Genomic DNA, 20,651 nt, shown 5'->3' on the forward strand with positions numbered 1-20,651 from the left:
CGAACTGATCTCCAACTATCTGGACTCCATTTTCTCCCCCTTGGTCCAGGAACTCCCTACCCATTTTTTTTTTTTTTTTTTTTTTTTTTTTTTTTTTTTTTTTTTTTTTTGGTTTAGGGCCTCTTTGTATGTTATGTGGAACAATCCCTCTTCCGTACCTACACCAGCCCTAAACCCCACCTCTTCCTCTGTTACATCGATGACTGTATCGGCGCCGCCTCGTGCTCCCACGAGGAGCTCGAACAGTTCATCCACTTCACCAACACCTTCCACCCCAACCTTAAGTTTACCTGGACCATCTCTAACACCTCTCTCCCCTTCCTGGACCTCTCTGTATCCATATCGGGCAACCACCGAGAAACCGATATTCATTTCAAGCCCACTGACTCCCACAGCTACCTAGAATACTCCTCCTCCCACCCACCTTCCTGCAAAAATGCTATCCCCTATTCCCAATTCCTTCGCCTCCGCCCATCTGCTCCCAGGATGAGGCATTCCACTCCCATACGTCTCAGTTGTCCTCGTTTTTCAAGGACCGTAACTTCCCCCACTCAGTGGTCGAGAACGCCCTCAACCGTGTCTCCCACATCTCCCGCAACTCATCCCTCACACCCCGTCCACGCAATAAGAACCAAAAAAGAATCCCCCTCGTCCTCACGTACCACCCCACCAACCTCCGGATCCAACGCATCATCCTCCGACACTTCCGCCATCTGCAATCCGACCCCACCACCAAAGACATCTTTCCCTCCCCACCCTTATCTGCTTTCTGGAGGGACCACTCTCTCCGGACTCCCTTGTCCGCTCCACCCTCCCCTCCAGCTCCACCACACCCGGCACTTTTCCCTGCAACCGCAGGAAGTGCTACACCTGCCCTCATACCTCCTCCCTCACCCCCATCCCAGGCCCCAAGAAGACTTTCCACATCAAGCAGATGTTCATCTGCACATCTGCCAATGTGGTATACTGCATCTGCTGTACCCGGTGTGGCTTCCTCTACATCGGGGAAACCAAGCGGAGACTCGGGGACCGCTTTGCAGAACACCTACGCTCGGTTCGCAATAAACAACTGCACCTCCCAGTCGCGAACCATTTCAACTCCCCCTCCCATTCCTCAGACGACATGTCCATCCTGGGCCTCCTGCAGTGCCACAACGATGCCACCCGAAGGTTGCAGGAACAGCAACTCATATTCCGCTTGGGAACCCTGTAGCCCAATGGTATCAATGTGGATTTCACAAGTTTCAAAATCTCCCCTCCCCCTACCGCATCCCAAAACCAGTCCAGCTCGTCCCTGCCTCCCTAACCTGTTCTTCCTCCCACTTATCCCCTCCTCCCACCTCAAGCTGCACCTCCATCTCCTACCGACTAACTTCATCCCACCCCCTTGACCTGTCCGTCCTCCCTGGACTGACCTGTCCCCTCCCTAACTCCCCACCTACACTCACCTTTACTGGCCCCATCCCCGCCTCTTCGACCTGTTTGTTTCCTCTCCACCTATCCTCTCCTCTATCCCTCTTCTATCCGCCTCCCACTCTCTCCCTATTTACTTCAGAACCCCCTTCCCCTCCCCCTTTTCTGATGAAGGGTCTCGGCCCGAAACGTCAGCCTCTCTGCTCCTATGATGCTGCTTGGCCTGCTGTGTTCATCCAGCCCTGCACCTTGTTGTCAACTGACCCATCAGTCTACTTTCAATCATTAACAAAGTGATGGAAGGTGTCACTGACATTGCTATTAAATGACACATGCAAGGGAACAACTAGCTTCCTAACATTCTGTTTGAGTTCTACCAGGACCACTCAGCTCCTGATCTCATTATAGCCTTGGATCTAAACACAGACAGAAGATCAGAACTCAGGGTAAGAGAGGGTGACTGGTTTTGACAACTTTTTTCTTATTCATTCATTAGTGGGATATGAGCGTTGCTGACTGGCCAGCATTTATTACCCATTCAGAAGGTGGTGATGAGCTGCCTTTATGAACCGCTGCAGTCCACCTGCTGTAGGTTGACCCACAAAGCCCTTAGGGAGGGAATTCTAGGATTTTGCCCAACGACAGTGAAGGAACGGTGATATAATTCCAAGTCTGGATGGTGAGTGGCTTGGAGAGGAGCTTGAAGGTGGTGGTGTTCCCATGTATCTGCTGCCCTTGTCCTTCTAGATGGAAGTGGTTGTGGGTTTGGAATGTGCTGTCTGAGGATCTTTGGTGAATTTCTGCAGTGCATTTGTAGATGGTATACACTGCTGCTACTGAGCATCGGTGCTGGAAGGAATGGATGATTTTGGATGTAGTGCCAACCAAGTGGGCTGCTTTGTCCTGGATGTTGTCAAGCTTCTTGAATGTTGTTGGGGCTGCACTCATCCAGGCAAATGGGGAGTATTCCATCACACTCCTGACTTGTGCCTTGTAGATGGTGGACAGGCGTTGGGGAGTCAGGAGGTGAGTTATTCGCCGCAGTATTACTATCCTCTGACCTGATCTTGTAGCCACTGTGTTTACGTGATGAGTCCAGTTGATATTCTGATCAGTGATAACTCCAGGGTGTTGGTAGTGGGGGAGTTTAGTGATGGTAGCACCATTGAATATTAAGGGGCAGTGGTTAGATTGTCTCTTATTGGCAATAGTCATATCCTGGCATTTGTGTGGTGTGAATGTTGCTTGCCACTTGTCAGCCCAAGCCTGGATATTGTCCAGATTATGTTGCATTTGGGCATAGACTACTTCAGTGTCTGAGGAGTTGTGAGTGGTGCTGAACATTGTGCAATCATTGATGAACATCCCCATTTCTGACCTTATGATGGAGGGAAGGTCGTTGATGAAACAGCTGAAGATGGTTGGGCCAAGGATACTACCCTGATGAACTCCTGTAGAGATGTGCTGGAGCTGAGATGACTGACCTCCGACAACCACAGTCATCTTCCTATGTGTCAGGTACGACTAGGTATGGCCTCCTTTGGTGCTGTAATCTACCATCCAGGAGGATAAGAGCAGCAGATATAAGTGAATGCCATGGGAACACTAAATCACACACCAACCTAATTTTGAGCTATATCAGTATTTCTTCAGTATTGCTGAGTCACAATCCTGGAATTTCCTTCCTGATGGTGCTTTTGATGTATCTACATTACATGGAGTGCAGCATTATTGACAACTCATCGTTACCTTTTGGAGGGCAATTAGGATGGACGAGAAATGCTGGCCTAGCCAGTGACATCCGCATTGCGTAAATAAATTAAAAAATTGAAATGGCCTCACTGTTCATCAGTGCAATGTCATAACTCATTCAGTGTTGTAATCTGATGACCTCCGGATGGATTCCAGTAAATGATCTGTACGATTACTAACCTCCTTAGTCTGGTCAGGTGCTTTCAGAATAGGATCAATGATGACTTCCAGATTCTTCTTCTCTTCGTATATACAGTTTCATATGAAATATTTGTTAATTGACCTTACATGCCTCTGATACTAGTCCGTGCACATTCGCTACTTTCTCCCATCGCTTTGCATCATCAGAACATTCACTACTATTACAAGAGACTTTCTCTCCTGTATCATTTGCCTTGTTTCCATCGCAAAGTATTTCCCATTCAGTGCAAAGCCAAGTTCATAATGAAGACCTTTCATATGACTGATGTGTTTGACTCAGAGGTTGTTCTGCTGACTTTACACATTGGAACATGATAAATTTCCATTGTTTCACAGGAATACCCACCTAGACCACCACCAGCCATTTCCCCACCACCCCACCAGCCCTAAACCCTTTGGTTTCAGGATGGTGTTTTTGTTTCCAGATTTGTAGACATGCTCACCACTTTTTTTTCCTGAGGAAGAATACTAAAATAGAGAAGGCAGGAAAGAAAGGGCTGCTATTTTCAGAGATGCTTGAGCTAATTAAGGGGATGACCTAATGGTATTATTGGTGGACTGCTAATCTAGAGACCCAGGTAATCCTCTGGGGATCTGAGTTCAAATCCCACCACAGCAGATGGTGAAATTTGAATTCAATAAAAATCTGGAATTAAGAGTCGAATGATGACCATGAATTGGTTGTTGGGAAAAATCCACCTGGTTCACTAATGTCCTTTAGGGAAGGAAATTGCTAGCTTCACCTGGTCTGGCTTACATGTGACTGCAGATCTGCAGCAATGTCGCTCACTCTTAACTGCCCTCTGGGCAATAAATGCTGTCACAGCACACCCTTATTCTGTGAATGAATTTAAAAAAGCAAACAGATTGTCTGTCTCGGTTTAATGTTGACTCTGTGTGATGGCTTCTTTTTCTCAGCACAGTTCTCTCAAGAGAGTCCAGTTACTAAAGCAGAAAAGTGCTGCAAAGGACATACTTTGCAGAGATTTCGGTTTGTCAAATGTTTACAGTTTTTTAAAGTTATTTATTTGCTATTTGTTTATTTAAGTGGATTATTTGAGAGAAATGCGCTAACCTGCTAAAGTGTTTCCCAGACCTGTGAGACAGAGCTTTAACCTGCAGTCTGCTTATTTTCTATAAATTATTGTAAGCGTCCAAAGAGCAAAGCTCAATTATCTCATTTTACATGACTGAAGAATTTGCAGCTTTCACAATCTGTAGAAAACCTGATTGGTGCCAAAGTTTTTGAGGAGGAAATTGTTGGTAACAGGGTGCATGGGACCTTTGACAGTTACAAAAAGTATCAATAATTATGAAATTTCCTTTTAATAATCTTATTTTACAAAACATTCATAAGTCGATATATTGTTCCCACGCCGTTGTCTTAAAATATGTACATTTCTCACTTATTGGGTTGACAGTGCACTCCTAGCCATTGATCATTGCGCATTGAAAGATTAACATTCCAGCACCACAATGAGATAACCTGGCACTAGGTGCAAGGCCATTTTATTAGCATCGACTGGAACCTTTCCTAAGGTGTGCGGTAGTGATTCCAGATCGATCGGCTGCTGGTTGCAGTTCCAGCTGAATACGGACAAGTGGCAAAATAGCTGAAGCAAGAGCCAGAATGAAAGGTGCTCCATTCTTCGAAATGTCTTTGGAGCTTTTGCTGTAGGCAATCCTGTCAAGAAGGCTGATCTGAGGCCCATTCTCTAGTTAGGAACCACACCATAAGCAACTGTAATATTGAAACAGAAAGTGCAGGGTAAACTAAGCAAGTCTGTGGAGAGGCAAGCAGAGTAGCAGTAGTGGCTGAAACACTGAATACTATCTTATCTATCAAATCTTAGGGACAGGGGAGTAGTAAATTTTTGAGTGGAAGAACAAAGAGGAAGGGTATAGATCCAAAAGCGCTGGTGTGCAGATGTTTCACCAACCTCCTTTGAATTGCTCCCATTTTGTGTATTTATTCCTTGGTTCATTGATTGTATATAACAATCAACATCAAGCATGTGCTATGACAAGGTCATCACATGTTGTAAATTAACAGGCTTACATGAGACATTGGTGATCTGGCATTAGTAGTTGAGCCAGCATTTATTGTCCATCCTTAGTTGCCCTTGAGGAAGTGGTGGTGAGCTGCTTTGTTGAACCACTGTAGTCCATTTGGTGTAGGTAGATCCACAATGCTATTAGGGAGTGAGTTCCAGGATTTTGAACAACTGACACCGAAGGTATAGAAATAATGTTTTCAAGTCAAGATGGTGAATGGCTTGGAGGGGATCTTTATAGGTGCTGGTGTTCCCATGCATTTAGATGGTAGAGCCTATGGCTTTGGAAGGTGCTGTCTAAGGGACCACGATGAATTTTTGCAGTGCATTTTGTAGATGGTATATACTGCTGCGACTGAACTTTGGTGGTGGACAGAGCAGATATTCATGGATATGGTGCCAACCAAGCGGGCTGCTTTATCCTGGATGGTGTCAAGTTTCTTAATTGTTGTTGGAGCTGAACTCATCCAGGCAAGTGGGGAATGACCCTTCACACTCCTGACTTATTGCTTGTGGACAGGGTTTTGGGACGTCAGGACGTGAGTTACTCACTGAATAGTTCCTAGCTTCTGATCTGATTTTGTAGCTATAGTATTTATTTGGCTAGTGTGGTTCCATTTTTTGATCAATAGTATCACCCAGGATATTGATAGTGGGGTTTCAGTGATGGTAATGCCGTTAAATGTCAAAAGATGATGGTTGGGTTCTCTCTTCTTTGAGATTGTGTTTGCCTGGCACTTGTGTGGTGTGAGTGTTACTTGACACTTGTCAGCCAAACCTGAATGTTGTCCATGTCTTGCTGCATTTGAGCATGGGTGTCAGCATCAAGGAGTCATGAAGGGTGCTCAGCATTATGCATTCATCAGCTAACATCCCCACTTCTAACCGTGTGATAGAGGGAAGGTCATTGATGAAGCAGCTGAAGATGTTTGGCCTAGGGCACTACTCTGAAGAACTGCTGCAGAGATGTCTTGGAACTGAGATGTCTGATCTCCAACAATCACAACCATCTTCCGATGTGCCAGGTATGACTCCAACCAGTGGAGAGTTTTCCCCTGATTCCAATATACTCCTATTATGTATGCTGATAATGTTATTACTAAGATGAAAAGATAACAGCTTGCACTTTACTAGTGTGTTTAACGAAGACAAAGATAAGCAGCAGCAACAGCAGGCCGTAATAAATTTGGATTTCCTTGATGAGGGGATGGCAAGATTTACAGTGGTCATTAAATGCTTGAGAATTCTGTTTTACATCTTGATGGCTTGCTCTACCAGGATCTGAGTAGCTAAATATGCATTATTGTATTTCCCTTTGCACCATTATTTGTGCTATGAGACTTGTGAGAGTTTGTTCCCATGAACGTGTGGCTTAGTTTGGTTGCGTTAAAGCTCAGTGTTTTCACCTAAACAACATTGATATTATGATCCAGTTTATGTGCCAACCAGATGGTGAACACAGCCTACTGACTTCAACTCTTCTCCATTGGGGTCCAAAAAAGCTAATGAACTAGTGCCAAATAAACTAAACAAGTATTTAGCTGATTTGCTGGACCAACACATATTATGAGCCACAACCACAAAGCAAGAGCTAAATAGGGCAGCTAGGCAATGCCTACATGACATAGTTATTGAGTCATACAGCACAGAAGCAGATCTTTCAGTCCAACCAGGCCATGCTTAACATAATCCCGAACTAAACTAGTCCCACCTGCCTGTTTCTGACCCATATCCCTCCAAACCTTTCCTATTCATGTACTTATCCAAATGTCTTTTAAACGTTGTAACTGTACCTACATCCACCACTTCCTCAGGAAGTTCATTGCACGAGCGAACCACCCTCTGTGTAAAAAAGTTGCCTGTCATGTCTTTTAAATCTCCACTCACCTAAAAAATGTGCTCCCTTTTCTTGAAATCCCCCATCCTAGGGAAAAGAGAACTACCATTAACTCTATCTATACCTGTCATTAGTTTATAACTTCTATAAGGTCTCTTCTCAGCCTCCTACACTCCAGTGAAAAGAGTCCCAGCTGTTCAGACTTTGTTTATAACTCAAACCTTCCATACTCGGCAACATCCTGGTAAACCTCTTCTGAACCCTCTCCAGCTTGATAATATCCTTCCTATAAGAGGGCGATCAGAACTGGACGCAATATTCCAGATTGGTCAGTAAGCACAACGCTGTTCATGTTTTCAGGTGAGGCAGATATTGTATGTTGTGAAGATGATGAGTCACAGCCTTAATTTTCAGTGTGTAATGAACATAATGAGTAATGTGCAGGCCCTGAACACTACAGATATTTTACAATTTGGTAAAGCCACTGTGTACGAAAGATATATATACAATAGGACACAGGAAATAGAACTTGGTGCCTGATAATATTCAGATCATTTTGCCCTGGGTGTTCTTGTTGTTTAAACTGAGGCATTTAATTGCTGCGTAAAAGAACAAAGGAATTGATTTTTTTCTATCCCATTATTGACATCAAACACCCTGAGGTCAAATATAATTATAGATTAGTATACTATTTGCTTCACTCACCTGCTACTGCACCAATGTGAATTACATTGAATTGAAATTACAATATGGACAGATACCATTTGCTTCAGTTGTCTCAGTACTTACCTTCTCTCTGAGCAGTCGTCCTAATTCTCCTTGACTATACTGCCCTATTCATATATCTCCTTTCTTTCAACCTTTGTCCCAAAGTCTAGTGGAATGTTTCTTTTACCCACACTGGTCGTATGCATGGATTGAATAAAGATAGCAACTTGTGTCAAGTTGTGACTAACATGGTTATAGACTCAGTTTCCACAGGAGAATTACAGATTCTCAGAGAGAAAGATGAAGCTTTTTTGTCATGTGAATATGCATTCACATTCCAGAATGAACTGACATTCTGTTGATCACATTCTACCACATAGCCCTGGGAAGACTAATTTATTTTCACCTGTGGGTTCTTGTGGTTAGCATTGACAACTGTCATGTTTCATTTATTAGGTGTTTAATTGCATGCTCAGTGAAGGAACAATTACTGTGAGAGTTTGACATTTAGGAAATTACTGGGAAATAATTCTGTTTAATAATATTGGTTGTAAAATTGGGTCCTCTAGTACCGGTAGTTTTAGTGCTTTGGTGCCATACTGTTATCAAAATAACGCCTGCTTATTATAAGTACATCAATGGCTTAGCCAGCAACGAATGCTAGAGAATTAAGACGAACTTGGAGAGCCATTAGCGCAGATGTTGAAGTCTGCACGGTAGGTAAATTGATGTCAGTCAGTAATGTTGTACAGGAACTGTGTAAAAAGTAGGTTAGAGCACTTCTTAAGTATTGTGTGTAGTGGAAGCCAGAGTCCCCACCTGCTTCAAGAAGACCACCATCACCCCAGTACCAAAGAAAGCACACGCACTGTGCCTTAATGACTACTGCCCAGTGGCTCTGACCTCCATAATGATGAAGTGCTTCGAGACGCTTGCCATGGCCCACATCAACTCCAGTCTCCCAGCCTGCTTCAATCTCCAGCAGTTTGCCTACCAGTGAAACAGGTGCACAGCAGATGCCATTTCCTTAGCCCTGCACTCATCCCTGGAACATCCGGACAACAAAGACACCTAAGTCAGACTCCTGCTCATTGACTACAGCTCCGCCTTCAACACCATTATCCCCTCCAGACTGATCTCAAAACTCCGAGACCTTGGTCTCAGCTCCACCCTCTGCAACGGGATCCTTAGCTTCCTGACCCACAGACTGCAATCAGTGAAGATAGGTAACTGCACCTACTCCGCAATAACACTCAACACTGGACTCCCCCCCCCCACCCACCGAGAATGCGTTCTCAGCCCCCTACTGTACTCCCTGTACAGCTACGACTCTGTAACCAAATACTGAGCAAACACCATCTACAAGTTTCCGGATGGCACCACCATGGTAGGATGGATATCAACCAGTGATGAGTCAAAATACAAAAAGGAGACAGAGGGCTTGGTGCCGTGGTGCAATGGTAACAATCTGTCTCTCAATGTAAGCAAAACTAAACAACTGATGATTGACTTCAGGAAATAAGGAAGAGGACGCACCCCCATCTACATCAATGGAGCTGAGGTGGAGAGGGTGAAGACCGTCAAGTTCCTAGGAGTGACGATAATGAACAATCTATCCTGGACTTCCAATTAGATGTGACGGTGAAGAAGGCACAACAACGCCTCCTTCCTCAGACGGCTTAGGAAATTTGGCATGGCCATAAGGACCCTCACTAAATTTTGCAGATGCATCATAGAAAGCATATTGTCTGGCAGCATAACTGCTTGGTATGGCAACTGCTCTGCCCAGGACTGTAAGAAACTACAGAAACTACAGAAGTTGGTGTGCATAGCCCAGACCGTCGCGGAAGTCAGCCTTCCATCCGCGGACTCTATTTACACTTCTCATTGCCGTGGAAAGGCTGCCGACATGATCAAAAACTCCTGCCACCCCTGGTAATGCTCTCCTGCAACCTCTTCTGTCAGGAGGAAGATACAGAAGCTTGAACACATGCACCAACTAGTTAAAGAACAGCTTCTTCCCTGCCATAATTGGACTGCTGAATGGATTCTGTAACTTCAAATAATGTTGATCTTGCTTTGCGCACCTCCTGTGCAGTTGTAACCTGTATGTCTCACTCTGACTAAGTACCCTATGATCTGTATGTCCTTGTTTGCTCTGATCTGACTGTAATGCTCACAAAACAAACATTTTCATTGTACTTAGGTGCATGTTACTGCAATAAATCAAATCAAATTCTGAAGTCCACATTATAGGAGGGATATGATAGCACTGGAGAGTGTGCAGAGGAGATTTACTTAGGCTGGAGAGTTTAGTTATGAAGGGAGATTAGAGTGAGGGGGTTGTTTTCTGTGGAGCAGAAGAGATTGAAGGGGGACATAACTGAGATTTATAAAATTATGAGGTATATAGCCAGGAAGAAACTTTTCCTCTTGTCGGAAGGCCAAAGATTAGGGCATCGATTTAAGGTGTGAGGCAGAAGGTTTAGAGGGGATGTGAGAAAAATGCTTTTCACCCAGAGGGTGGTGGGAATCTGGAACTCACTGCCTATAAAAATGATAGAGGCAGAAACCTTCGTAATATTTAAGAAGTATTTGAATGTACACTTGTGATGTCAAGACATGCAAGGCAATGGGCAAAGTGGGATTGAAATAGGAAGGTGGTTGATTTTGACCAGTGCAGACTTGATGGACCGAAAGGCCTTTCTCTGTGCTGTAGACCTTTATGACTCTATGACATGTAACACTGACTTGACATCAGTACTGCCATTTCTGACATTTGAGATATCTGATAGGCATATATAAGATGTGATAATGCATCTATGATAAAATGCAAGTTAGTGTTTGATCATGTGTAAAAGTTGACCCCTGAATTTTGCTCAATGACTTCTTAATTTTTTTATATATCACATGTATATATTGACCTTCACTTTTATGCAAAAGTCCATTCTCTTTCTGCTCACCACCTATTTGCCATTGAAGCCAAACTAGTCCTGGCACAACCTACTTATACAAACATGACTATTCAGCTTCTCATGACTGCACAGAGCAAAAAAAAACCTTTCAGCTTCTTTTGTGTTAGTGTTGGGGAATGGGCTTGGTGTGAATGGTCTCTGAACTGGCAACTCTTCAGTCAGCTGAAATTTACCTTAAACAGTTTAGCAGTGAGATGATGAAAGAGGTTGAATTTCAACCTGTCAAATATTACTCATAAATGAGTTGGCCCCCTACTTTTTCGCTAAAGGTTTGGTCTCTTAAACCTGACTTTTATGTGAGCATTGATGGTAGCTATCACTTTCTATTGAACTTGTATGGCTGAACATTAATTTAGAAGCAGGAATGGCCATCCCCCACCAGTGCTAATCAGATAAATCAATAACCTTTGAAAGTTAGTTGCTGGCACGAGATATGTTCTGCATTTGCAGAAGATCTTGGGTGTTACTGCATGGATTTCAGTCCCACTATTTGCTTCCAGCAGTTGGTACGATAGTTGCAGATTCCCCTTGCACTGCAGCATGAGAGACCGAGCGATGGAGCAGAGGCAGCCGATAAGAAGACAAACTGTGTCCAGGAGGAGGGAAACGAGAAGGGTTCCCAGTAGAAGGTTGGGACATTCCAAGCACATTTCTACTTTCACCAAAGTCATTTCTGTCATTTTGCATTGTCTGCGTTTTACAAGGCAGAATGATGAGAACTTTGCCACTTTTTGTCATCAGGCCTGTAGTTTCATAGTAGGATGAAGAGGGTGCTGCCAGTCGCAATGATGGTGTCAGTCACCTCAAACTGTTTCACATCTGGGTCCTTGCAGGTCAGAGCAGGTGACATACCTAATATGGCTGTAGTTCATCAAATCATCATCTTCATAGAATCCGTACAATGTGGAAGCAGGCCATTTAGCCTGTTGAGTCTACACCAATCCTCTGAAGAGCATCCCTCCCAGACTAATCCTAAATCTGTAACCCTACATCTCCCATGGCAAATCCACCTGACCTGCACATCTTTGGATTGTAGGAGGAAACTGGAGCATCCAGAAGAAACCCACGCAGATATGGGGAGAATGTGCAAACTCAGGGTCTCTAGCACTGTGAGGCAGCAATACAAACCACTAAGTCGTTATGCTGCCCTAAGTTGTTGGAGATCAATCATCTCATCTCCAAGACATCTCGGCAGGATCTCCTCGGGGTGATGTTCTAGGCTGAACCATGGAATATAGAACAGTGCAGCACAGGAACAGGCCCTTTGGTCCACCAAACCTGTGGTGACCATGATGCCATTCTGAACTGATCCCATCTACCTGCACATGGTATATCCCTCTATTCTCTGCCTGTTCATGTGTCTGTCTAAATGCCTCTTAAACCTTGCTATCATATCATAGCTTCTACTATCTCGTTCCAGGCACCTACCACCCTCTGTGTAAAAAAAACTTTCTTCATACGTCTCTTTTAAACTTTCCCCCTCTCATCTTATACCTGTGCTTCGTGTATTTGACATTTGTACTTTGGGAAAAAGACTGTAACTATCCACTGTCTCTGTGCCTCTCATAGTTTTATATATTTCTATCAGTTCGCCTCTCAGCCTCTGACACTCTAGCGAAAACAATCCAAGTTTGTCCATCCTCTCCTGATAGCTGCTACAGATTGCACCCTCTCCAAAGCCTCCACAATATTCTGACCAACTGGCTTTTAATAGATGCCACATGTCAGGTGTGGATTTACTTTCAAACCCCAATACAATTCTCCCAGCTCTATACTAGGTTGTCAGTTCTTAGCTGTCCTGAGGGAGAAAACTGCAAGGGTAGGCTTGTGATAAGGGGTAGGGGTGGGTATGGGAAATAAATGGTACATGCTAAGACTATCTGAAGCTTATATACCTGAAGAGATAGTGAAATGTGGGAAGCTGGCTTCACTTGCAATCATTTTCTTCTGTGGCCAGAGCCCCACCACAGACATTGGCCTCTGGGAGGGCTGCTTCACTTACGGTCACCACTGTCTCTTCCATGGAATGAAAATCTGTTGCTTAGATGCTGCCAGCTTTAGCATTGTGGCATCTTGCCCTGTAAAATAATGTGGGTGATGTGTCACTGCGTGTGGTGTAATGTGGGTGATGTGCCTTTCCTGATTGAATAGCTAACAGCATTGTGCAAGCTGTAGGAAGTGAATGTGTGGTTTGTGGCTGTACTCAGTGTGTGAGGGAAGGTGAAGCTTAAAATATGAGGCTTGATGGTAGAATGTTGATTGGTGAGCATTGGGAAATAAATGAATGAAATGTGGCTAGGCTTGTGGTTCAGTGGTAAGGATATTGCATTCGAAAATGATTTCATTGACCATGAACTCTTGCATAAGATCATTAAATCTCTTGCTGCACTGCATATTAATCATAGAATCCATACAGTGTGGAAGTAGGCCATTCGGCCCATTGAGTCCACTCTGAGCCTCCGAAGAGCATCCCACCCAGATCCACCCCCTACGCTGTCCCTGTAACCCTGCATTTCCTATGGCTAATCCACTTAGCTTGCATATCCCTGGACACTATGGGAAATTTAGCATGGCCAAACCACCTAGCCTGCACATCTGTGGTCCTTTGTGCTTGTCAGGAGAGTATCTTGTTCACCTGTGAGAAGAGTTATTCACTTTTCCTGATCAATTCCCTCAGAAGGACCTTATATAGATTCAGAAACTAGGAACAGGAGTAGGCCATTTGGCCCTTCAAGCCTGCTCTGTTATTCAATATCATCGTGACTGAGTGCCCTACTGCCTACCCTACTCTCAATTTTAACTCATATCCTTTGATCCCTTTAGCCCTGTGCACTATGCCTGACTCTTTCTTGAAACCATTCAATGTTTCGGCCTCAACTGTTTCCTGTGGCAGAGAATTCCACAGGCTCACCACTCTCTGGGTGAAGAAATTTCTCTTTACCTCAGTCATAAATGGCCTTTTCCTGTATTCCTACACCTGTGAGCATTCGTTCTGAGCTCCCTGGTCATTAGGAATATCCTTCCTGTGTTTATCCTGTCAAGTCCTATTAGCATTTTATAGTTTTCTATGAGATCCAGCCCACCCTACTCCTCATTCTTCTAAACTCCAGTGGATACAGTCTTGACCGATTCAGTCTTTCTTCATCAGATGATCTGGCAACCTGCTCCTTGTGATGTGACATCATCTCCACAGCTAATAATATGTGACTCCAATAGTCTACCAGTGTTGTTTTAGTTTGCTTCTAGCTCAGCTGGCTGGATGGCTAGTTTGTAATATGCCAACCATGTGGGTTCAATTTCCATCACCAGCTGAGGTTACGATGAATGACTCTCCTTCTCAACTTTTCCCCTCACCTGAGGCATGGTGACCCTCAGGTTAAACCACCACCATTGTTTCTCTTGTTTGAAATAGTAGGACTATGGTGACTTTACCTTTATACAAGAACACAATTAACACACTAATTGAATACAAATAAATACTTAACTGATACAATTAACACTTAAAACAGGGGAGTTTTTATCTCATTGTAATCCCAGTACAGCTTTTACAATTGCATTCAATTTGTACTGTCTACAAAAGGTTGAATATTTTTTAATTTGCCAAATCATATGTATGAGGCACATGATGTATACTTTATTGTTCTGACATTTCAGCAGCTGATCCCATTATATACTCATACAGAAAGGTGATAACCTGGGGAAAATGGCTAAATAAACAGATTCTCCAGCAGGACCTCATCCTATGAATTTAATATGTGTATTTTGATACTTACTTATTATGTAAACTTCTTTCATTCCTCTCCCTTGTTCTTCTGATAGATTGCCTGGGTTACTGTTGCATAGTTACGGATGGAGATTTTGTTACCTTACATGTGTGAACTTGAGCAGTGAGTGCTTTAGCTATCATCACACTTCCAAGTGAGGTTTTGTCCTCAAATGACACCTGTATATGGGCACAGTGTCCAGAGTTGAGACATTTTCTCTTGCTTAGTAAAGGGAGGCCAATACCGCGTCTAATAATTCTACCACGAGACTTACTATTCACTGACCCAGCTATATTCACTGCACCTCATTACATTTAATTGGTTCCGTTTAGAATTAAGTGGAACTGCTCAATTGTGTTTAAAAATAAAAAAAACAGCATAAATCGCATGATTGCATTGTCAGTGCAGTTTCATCTGTCAGAGCAGTTGAGGTTGGGATTGAAAAGTTAATATTCCTGTGGGATTTACAATGGAACAGTGAGTTAAAGCTGTACTGCTCCTCCCCTATGTCATTTGTAAACCTCTGTTGATCTTATCCAGAGGAACAAGTGAGAGGGAGACCCTGAGGCAGGTAGCCATCATCACCTAAAGCAACAGGTGAGGAAGAGACCTCCCGGCAGGCAATCAGAGATAATTAGATTCATTGGAATTATTCTTGCTAGACTACCGAGAAAGGAACTCGCAGTTTGGTGATTCTCTAATATGTGCTTAGGTTCTTTTCTATTCATAAGTTTTAGCATAGTAGATAAATTATGGTAATGTTAATAAAACATATAAAAGGCATCACGAGTGAGTAATATAATCAAACTCATCAAGGATTGCAGTTCAGGTGATGTGTCAAGGCTGCAGCATGTGGAAGCTCCTCGATGCTATTGTGATCCAGGGTAAACTTATCTGCAGCTTCAACTCAGAATTCGACATATGAATTGGAGGCTGAGTTACCGATTCTGCAACTTATTCCTTCTAAAAGGATGCAGTCACACCACTTATGATAGGGTCTTCTGATATGGTCAATGATCAGGAACAGGAGATGTGACCGTAAGCGAAGCAGGTAAAGGGAGAGGGCTCAGTCTCTGTGATTTTCCAATGGGCTTGAGGTCCTGTCAGCCTGAGAAATGAGAGTTGGGGCCTCAGGCTGGATGTGCAAACTGACCATGGCAGGGGAGGCTGAGTGGGGGATCTGATTGAGGTATGCACAATTATGAGAGGCACAGACTGAGTAAATCATGAGAATCTTTTCCCCATGGCAGACATGTCAGACACCAGAGGGCAGAGGTTTAAGGTGGAGATAAGTGGCTCAGAAGATAAAAAAAATCTTTCACTCAGAGGGTGGTAGCAATATGGAGCATGCTGCCTGAGAGGGTTGTGGAGACAGGTCTTCTCGCAACATTTAAGAAGCATCTGGATGAGCACTTAAAATGCCAGGGCATGGCTGGCTCTGGACCAAAAGCAGGTAAATGGGATGAGTGTAATTTGGTATTTGTTGGTCGGCGTAGACATAGTGGGCTGAAGGCCCTGTTTTTGTGCTGTCTGACTCTATAACTCTAAATGATGGCCTAGCCAGTGATGACCTTATCTTATGAAAGAATATTAAAAAAGGGTGTGATATGGAATTACTGCTTAAAATGGCTGGATCCAGATTAAATAATATCTTTCAAGCAGAATTGAATAAATGCTAGAAGGGGGAAATAATTCTGAGAATGGGGAAAGATAAAGGCAATAATGCTAATTGGATAGATTTATCAAAGGGTTGGCACAGGAGAGTCACGTGGCTCGATTAGCTGGATTGCCATTTTGCATTGTGGAAAGAGGCTAACAGGGTGAATTCAATTCCCACAGTGGCTGAGGTTAGTATGGAAGATTCCCCTTCTCAACCTGTCCCCTTGTCCAAGGTGTAATGATCCTTAGGTTGAATCACGGCTGGTTGCTTCTCTTCAATGAGAGAGCAGCTTTATCATAAGACTATGGCAACTTTGTCCTTGCAGACAGGATAGGCTAAAGAGCTCTTTTTGTGCCCTATGATTCTATTTCTAGGATATGGCTAAATGTTTTCAGTTCACATGGCTGCTAATAACATGAAGAAAGGTTGAATTAGCATTTGTCTTATCATTTTCATGATTGGCTGCTTGCTCATTGCATCTGACAGAAGATCAATGTCTATGTATAAGCTGCTGCAGGACTGACATAATGGAAGGCAGATAATAGCTGAAAGAACCATGTAAAAATATTCATAATTAACATGCTTTGACTGAAATATGAACTACTTTATGTTACACCCATTCTCAGACTCTTTTGCTCCCATACGCTATCCAACTGAGACTGTGAAGTTCTCAGCACTAAATAAAGAGCCGCACTTCTGTAGTTAAAAAAAATAACTTCCAAAATCTGTTGTGATGTTGAGGCACCAAAAAATTATTAATGTTTTAGTACATTATAACAATAATACAAAATTAATAAATAGGTGTACAGTTTCTCCTCTTCCTATCCCATTTTTATTTTCTTTCAAAAAGCTTGAGTGGTACTGGATTGTGGTTTCACAGAAGCCATCCAGCTTCTGGTATCCAATCCGAGTGGTTACTTACATGACTCCGTTTAGCCATTCCTGCTAATAACACAATGACAAGGCACCTACATGATCAGATTACAGGCTCAACATATACCCAAGGACAGGTACATCTCACACGTACATTTCATGGTTTCCATTGGGTATTTATCATTGGCATCCCTCTCAGTGAGCAGTTAAGTAGGGTTGTCCTACTTAATAAGTGGTAGGCTATAGTTATGAAGTTCTTGCCTGATTAAGAATGACATCTCGGCTGTTCTAAGGATCAGTGTATTAAAATAGCTGCAGGGCAGAAAATGCGCAGTACTTAAGCGACTGGTATTTTAACCTTGGTCTACATTGTATTTGACAGGCAGAGAAATTAAATTTCTTTGGAATATAGGGACAGGAGTATTTAATTCATTTCTTCAAGGCTGTACTGTCACTGAATTAGATTGTGATTACTCTTGTATGTTAACTCTACCTTAATTCCATTTCTTTTGATAGCCTTCCTCAAGGAAAACCTGTTGATCTCAATGTTGAACGTTTCAATTGATCTAACATTCTCAGCATTTGGGGCAGCAATGCCCAGGTTTCCACTACCATTTGTGTGAAAAGTGCTTTCTAATTTTATTTTTAAGCACCCTCGCGTCAAATCCTTTATTAGAACCTAAGACCTTAGAATCCTCACAATGAACTTCATCAGATAAAAGTTTAATTTACTCACATTCTCTGTTTCTTTGCGTCTTGTCCTCTAATTTACAGTTTACTGTACCTTTTATCTTGGTGCTGGCTGCAAATTTAATCATGAAAAATAATCAAAATGCAACTAATAATTCTTTCAGGATGACTGTGTCATCATTAGTTTGATCTCTTAAAATGACTGGTCTGACTTTTCTAAACAAAAAGGTAACTTATTGGTGTTAGGAAGTAATTCCATCCAAGCTGTCATTTGTTGAGAATTTCTTGTTGGGCCTTTCGTGGAGCTGAGGCCAAACAAAATATTTTTCCTTGTTTAAGTCATCTAGAATTACACCACTGGACCATTTCATTTAATTCATTACTGATATCCACATAAGTAAAAAGCACTATAAGTATGCATCTACAGGTCGCCCCTCAGCGTCTGAGGCTCTAGCGAAAATAATTCAAGTTTATCCAACCTTTCCTTATAGCTAAAACACTCCAATCCAGGTAACATTCAGGTAAACTTCTTCTGCAGCCTCTCTAAAGCCTCCACATTCTTCCTGGTGGTGAGCAGAATTGCGCACAGTACTCCAAATCTGTTTTAGTAAAGTCTTATACAGCTGTAATATGACTTGGCAACTTTTATACTCAATGCCCCAGTATGCTGTATGCCTTCTTTACCATCTCATCCACTGGTATTGCCATCTTCGAGAGCTATGTACATGCACCCCAAGATCTTTCTGTATATAAGTGCTCCTAAAGATTCTGCCCTACACTGTATACTTCCTTTTGCATTTGATCTCCCAAAGTGCATGATCTCACACTTGTCCAGATTAAATTCCATCTGCCATTTCTCCACTCAACTTTCCAACTGATGTATATCCTGATGTATCCTTTCGTAACTTTGCTCACTATGCACAACTCCAGCAATTTTCGTGTCATCTGCAAACTTTCTAATCAGACCACTTACATTTTCATCTAAATCATTTATATATATTACAAACAACAGAGGTCCCAGTGCTAATCCTTGCAGAACATCAGTGGTCACAGACTTCCAGTCAGAAAATCACCCTTCTACCACCACCCTGTATGACCAAACTAAATTTTTATGCAATTTACCAACTCACCCTGGCTCCCATTTGACTTAATCTTCTGGACCATCGAGGGACCTTGTCAAATTCTTTAGTAAAGTCCATGTAGGCAATATCCACTGCCCTACCCTCATTAATCATCTTTATTAATTCCTCAAAAAACTCATTCAGATTTGTAAAATGAGACCTCCTCCATGCAAAGCCATGCTGACTATCCCTAATAAATCAATTATTTTCCAAATTTCAGTAAATCCTGTTCCTAAGAATCTTCTTCAATAATTTCCCTATCACTGGTGTAAGGCTCACCGGCCTGTAATTCCCTGGATTATCTCTGTTGCCCTTCTTAAACAAAGGAACAACATTGGCTAGTCTGCTGGGATCTTGCCTCTGGTTAAAGAGAATATAAAGATTTCTGTTAAGGACCAAGCAATCTCCTCCCTTGATTCCGTCAGACTTGATTCCGTCAGTTGTAGCTTTCAACAGAGAATTGGATAAATATTTGAAAAGGAATATAGATGCACAGCAATGGGGATAGAACCAAAGAAATGGGGTCAATTGGATGGCTGTTCAAAGATCTTGCATCACTGTGTGTAACCAAATCTACCCATTCTCTGCATTTTCAATATAATTGCCTGTTGTTGTGTAATCATTGTTTCACATACTGTTTTGCAATAAAGTTAGTAAGTCCTATTTGAAAGAGTAAAGTTTTTGTGTACATAGCATCTTCCATGTCCTCAATGTATTAAAAAACACTTCACAGCCAGCCTTTTGAAATGTCAACTCTGTTGCTTTATAGGATAAAAATGGTGATTTATAAACAGCAATGAGATTGATGACGATATAATTTGTTTCATTGTCAAGACACCAGGAGAATTCCTGTTCTGTTTTACACAGTGCCAAGTATACTTTCCTCAATGCGCAACTAGATGCTTAGTTTAATAGCTGAAATGTTCAAATGCAGTGGGAGTGTAACACAGGTAATATTGGATTTGCTGCCTCTTATACAATTCATGCTGAGCTTTTTTTTTGCATTGACTTCACTTGAAAGGAAAACAAGGTAGTTGTGTTCAAAGTTATAGCTGAAAATTTCCACAAAGTGTACAGGTGGCAGAGCAATTGGAAATGAAATTTTGCACAATCAACTGTTGATGCCACTTATGCATCGAAACCCAGGAGCCCTGATGCCAAACTTGTCAAATTCACTCTTGCCTATTTTATACTCAAGGTTGAAAGATCCACCCTCGCCTGTGTCTCATCTGAATAACAGCATGAGTAACTTTCTACAGTGTAATTAACTTCTACCTAACACTTGTTTTGTTTGTGCATGTCGCTGACAATATTTTACTCAAGCTGTCTATCATCTCTGCTTTCCAGCCATCATGTATGTTATGGGAGCATTAGGTCCCGCAGCAGGATACCTTCTAGGGGGAGTATTGATTGGCTTCTACGTAGACCCCAGGACAATAATTCAGATTGACCAGAGTGACCCACGCTTTATTGGAAATTGGTAAGAAACGTGAACAACTTTGATTTTCATAAATTGCTTTGAATGTGCTGTTTCTCTTCTACATTGTGTAACCCTTTTCGTCCAGTGTATTTGTGACAACTGCATATTCAGCACAAGATGAGT

At 42.5% G+C, this 20,651-nt stretch overlaps 1 protein-coding gene across 1 annotated transcript in view; it reads left to right on the top strand.

The window, feature by feature from the left end:
• Positions 1-20,651, top strand: part of LOC109910929 (solute carrier organic anion transporter family member 5A1) — a 163,579-nt gene that overhangs the window by 66,706 nt on the left and 76,222 nt on the right. The window contains exon 2 of the mRNA XM_048596111.1: positions 20,396-20,528. Coding sequence (XP_048452068.1) covers positions 20,396-20,528 — 133 coding nt within the window. The remainder of the gene's footprint in view (positions 1-20,395; positions 20,529-20,651) is intronic.

The sequence above is a fragment of the Rhincodon typus genome, chromosome 4 (assembly GCF_021869965.1).
Source record: "Rhincodon typus isolate 14 chromosome 4, sRhiTyp1.1, whole genome shotgun sequence".
In the NCBI taxonomy this organism is placed as follows: domain Eukaryota; kingdom Metazoa; phylum Chordata; class Chondrichthyes; order Orectolobiformes; family Rhincodontidae; genus Rhincodon; species Rhincodon typus.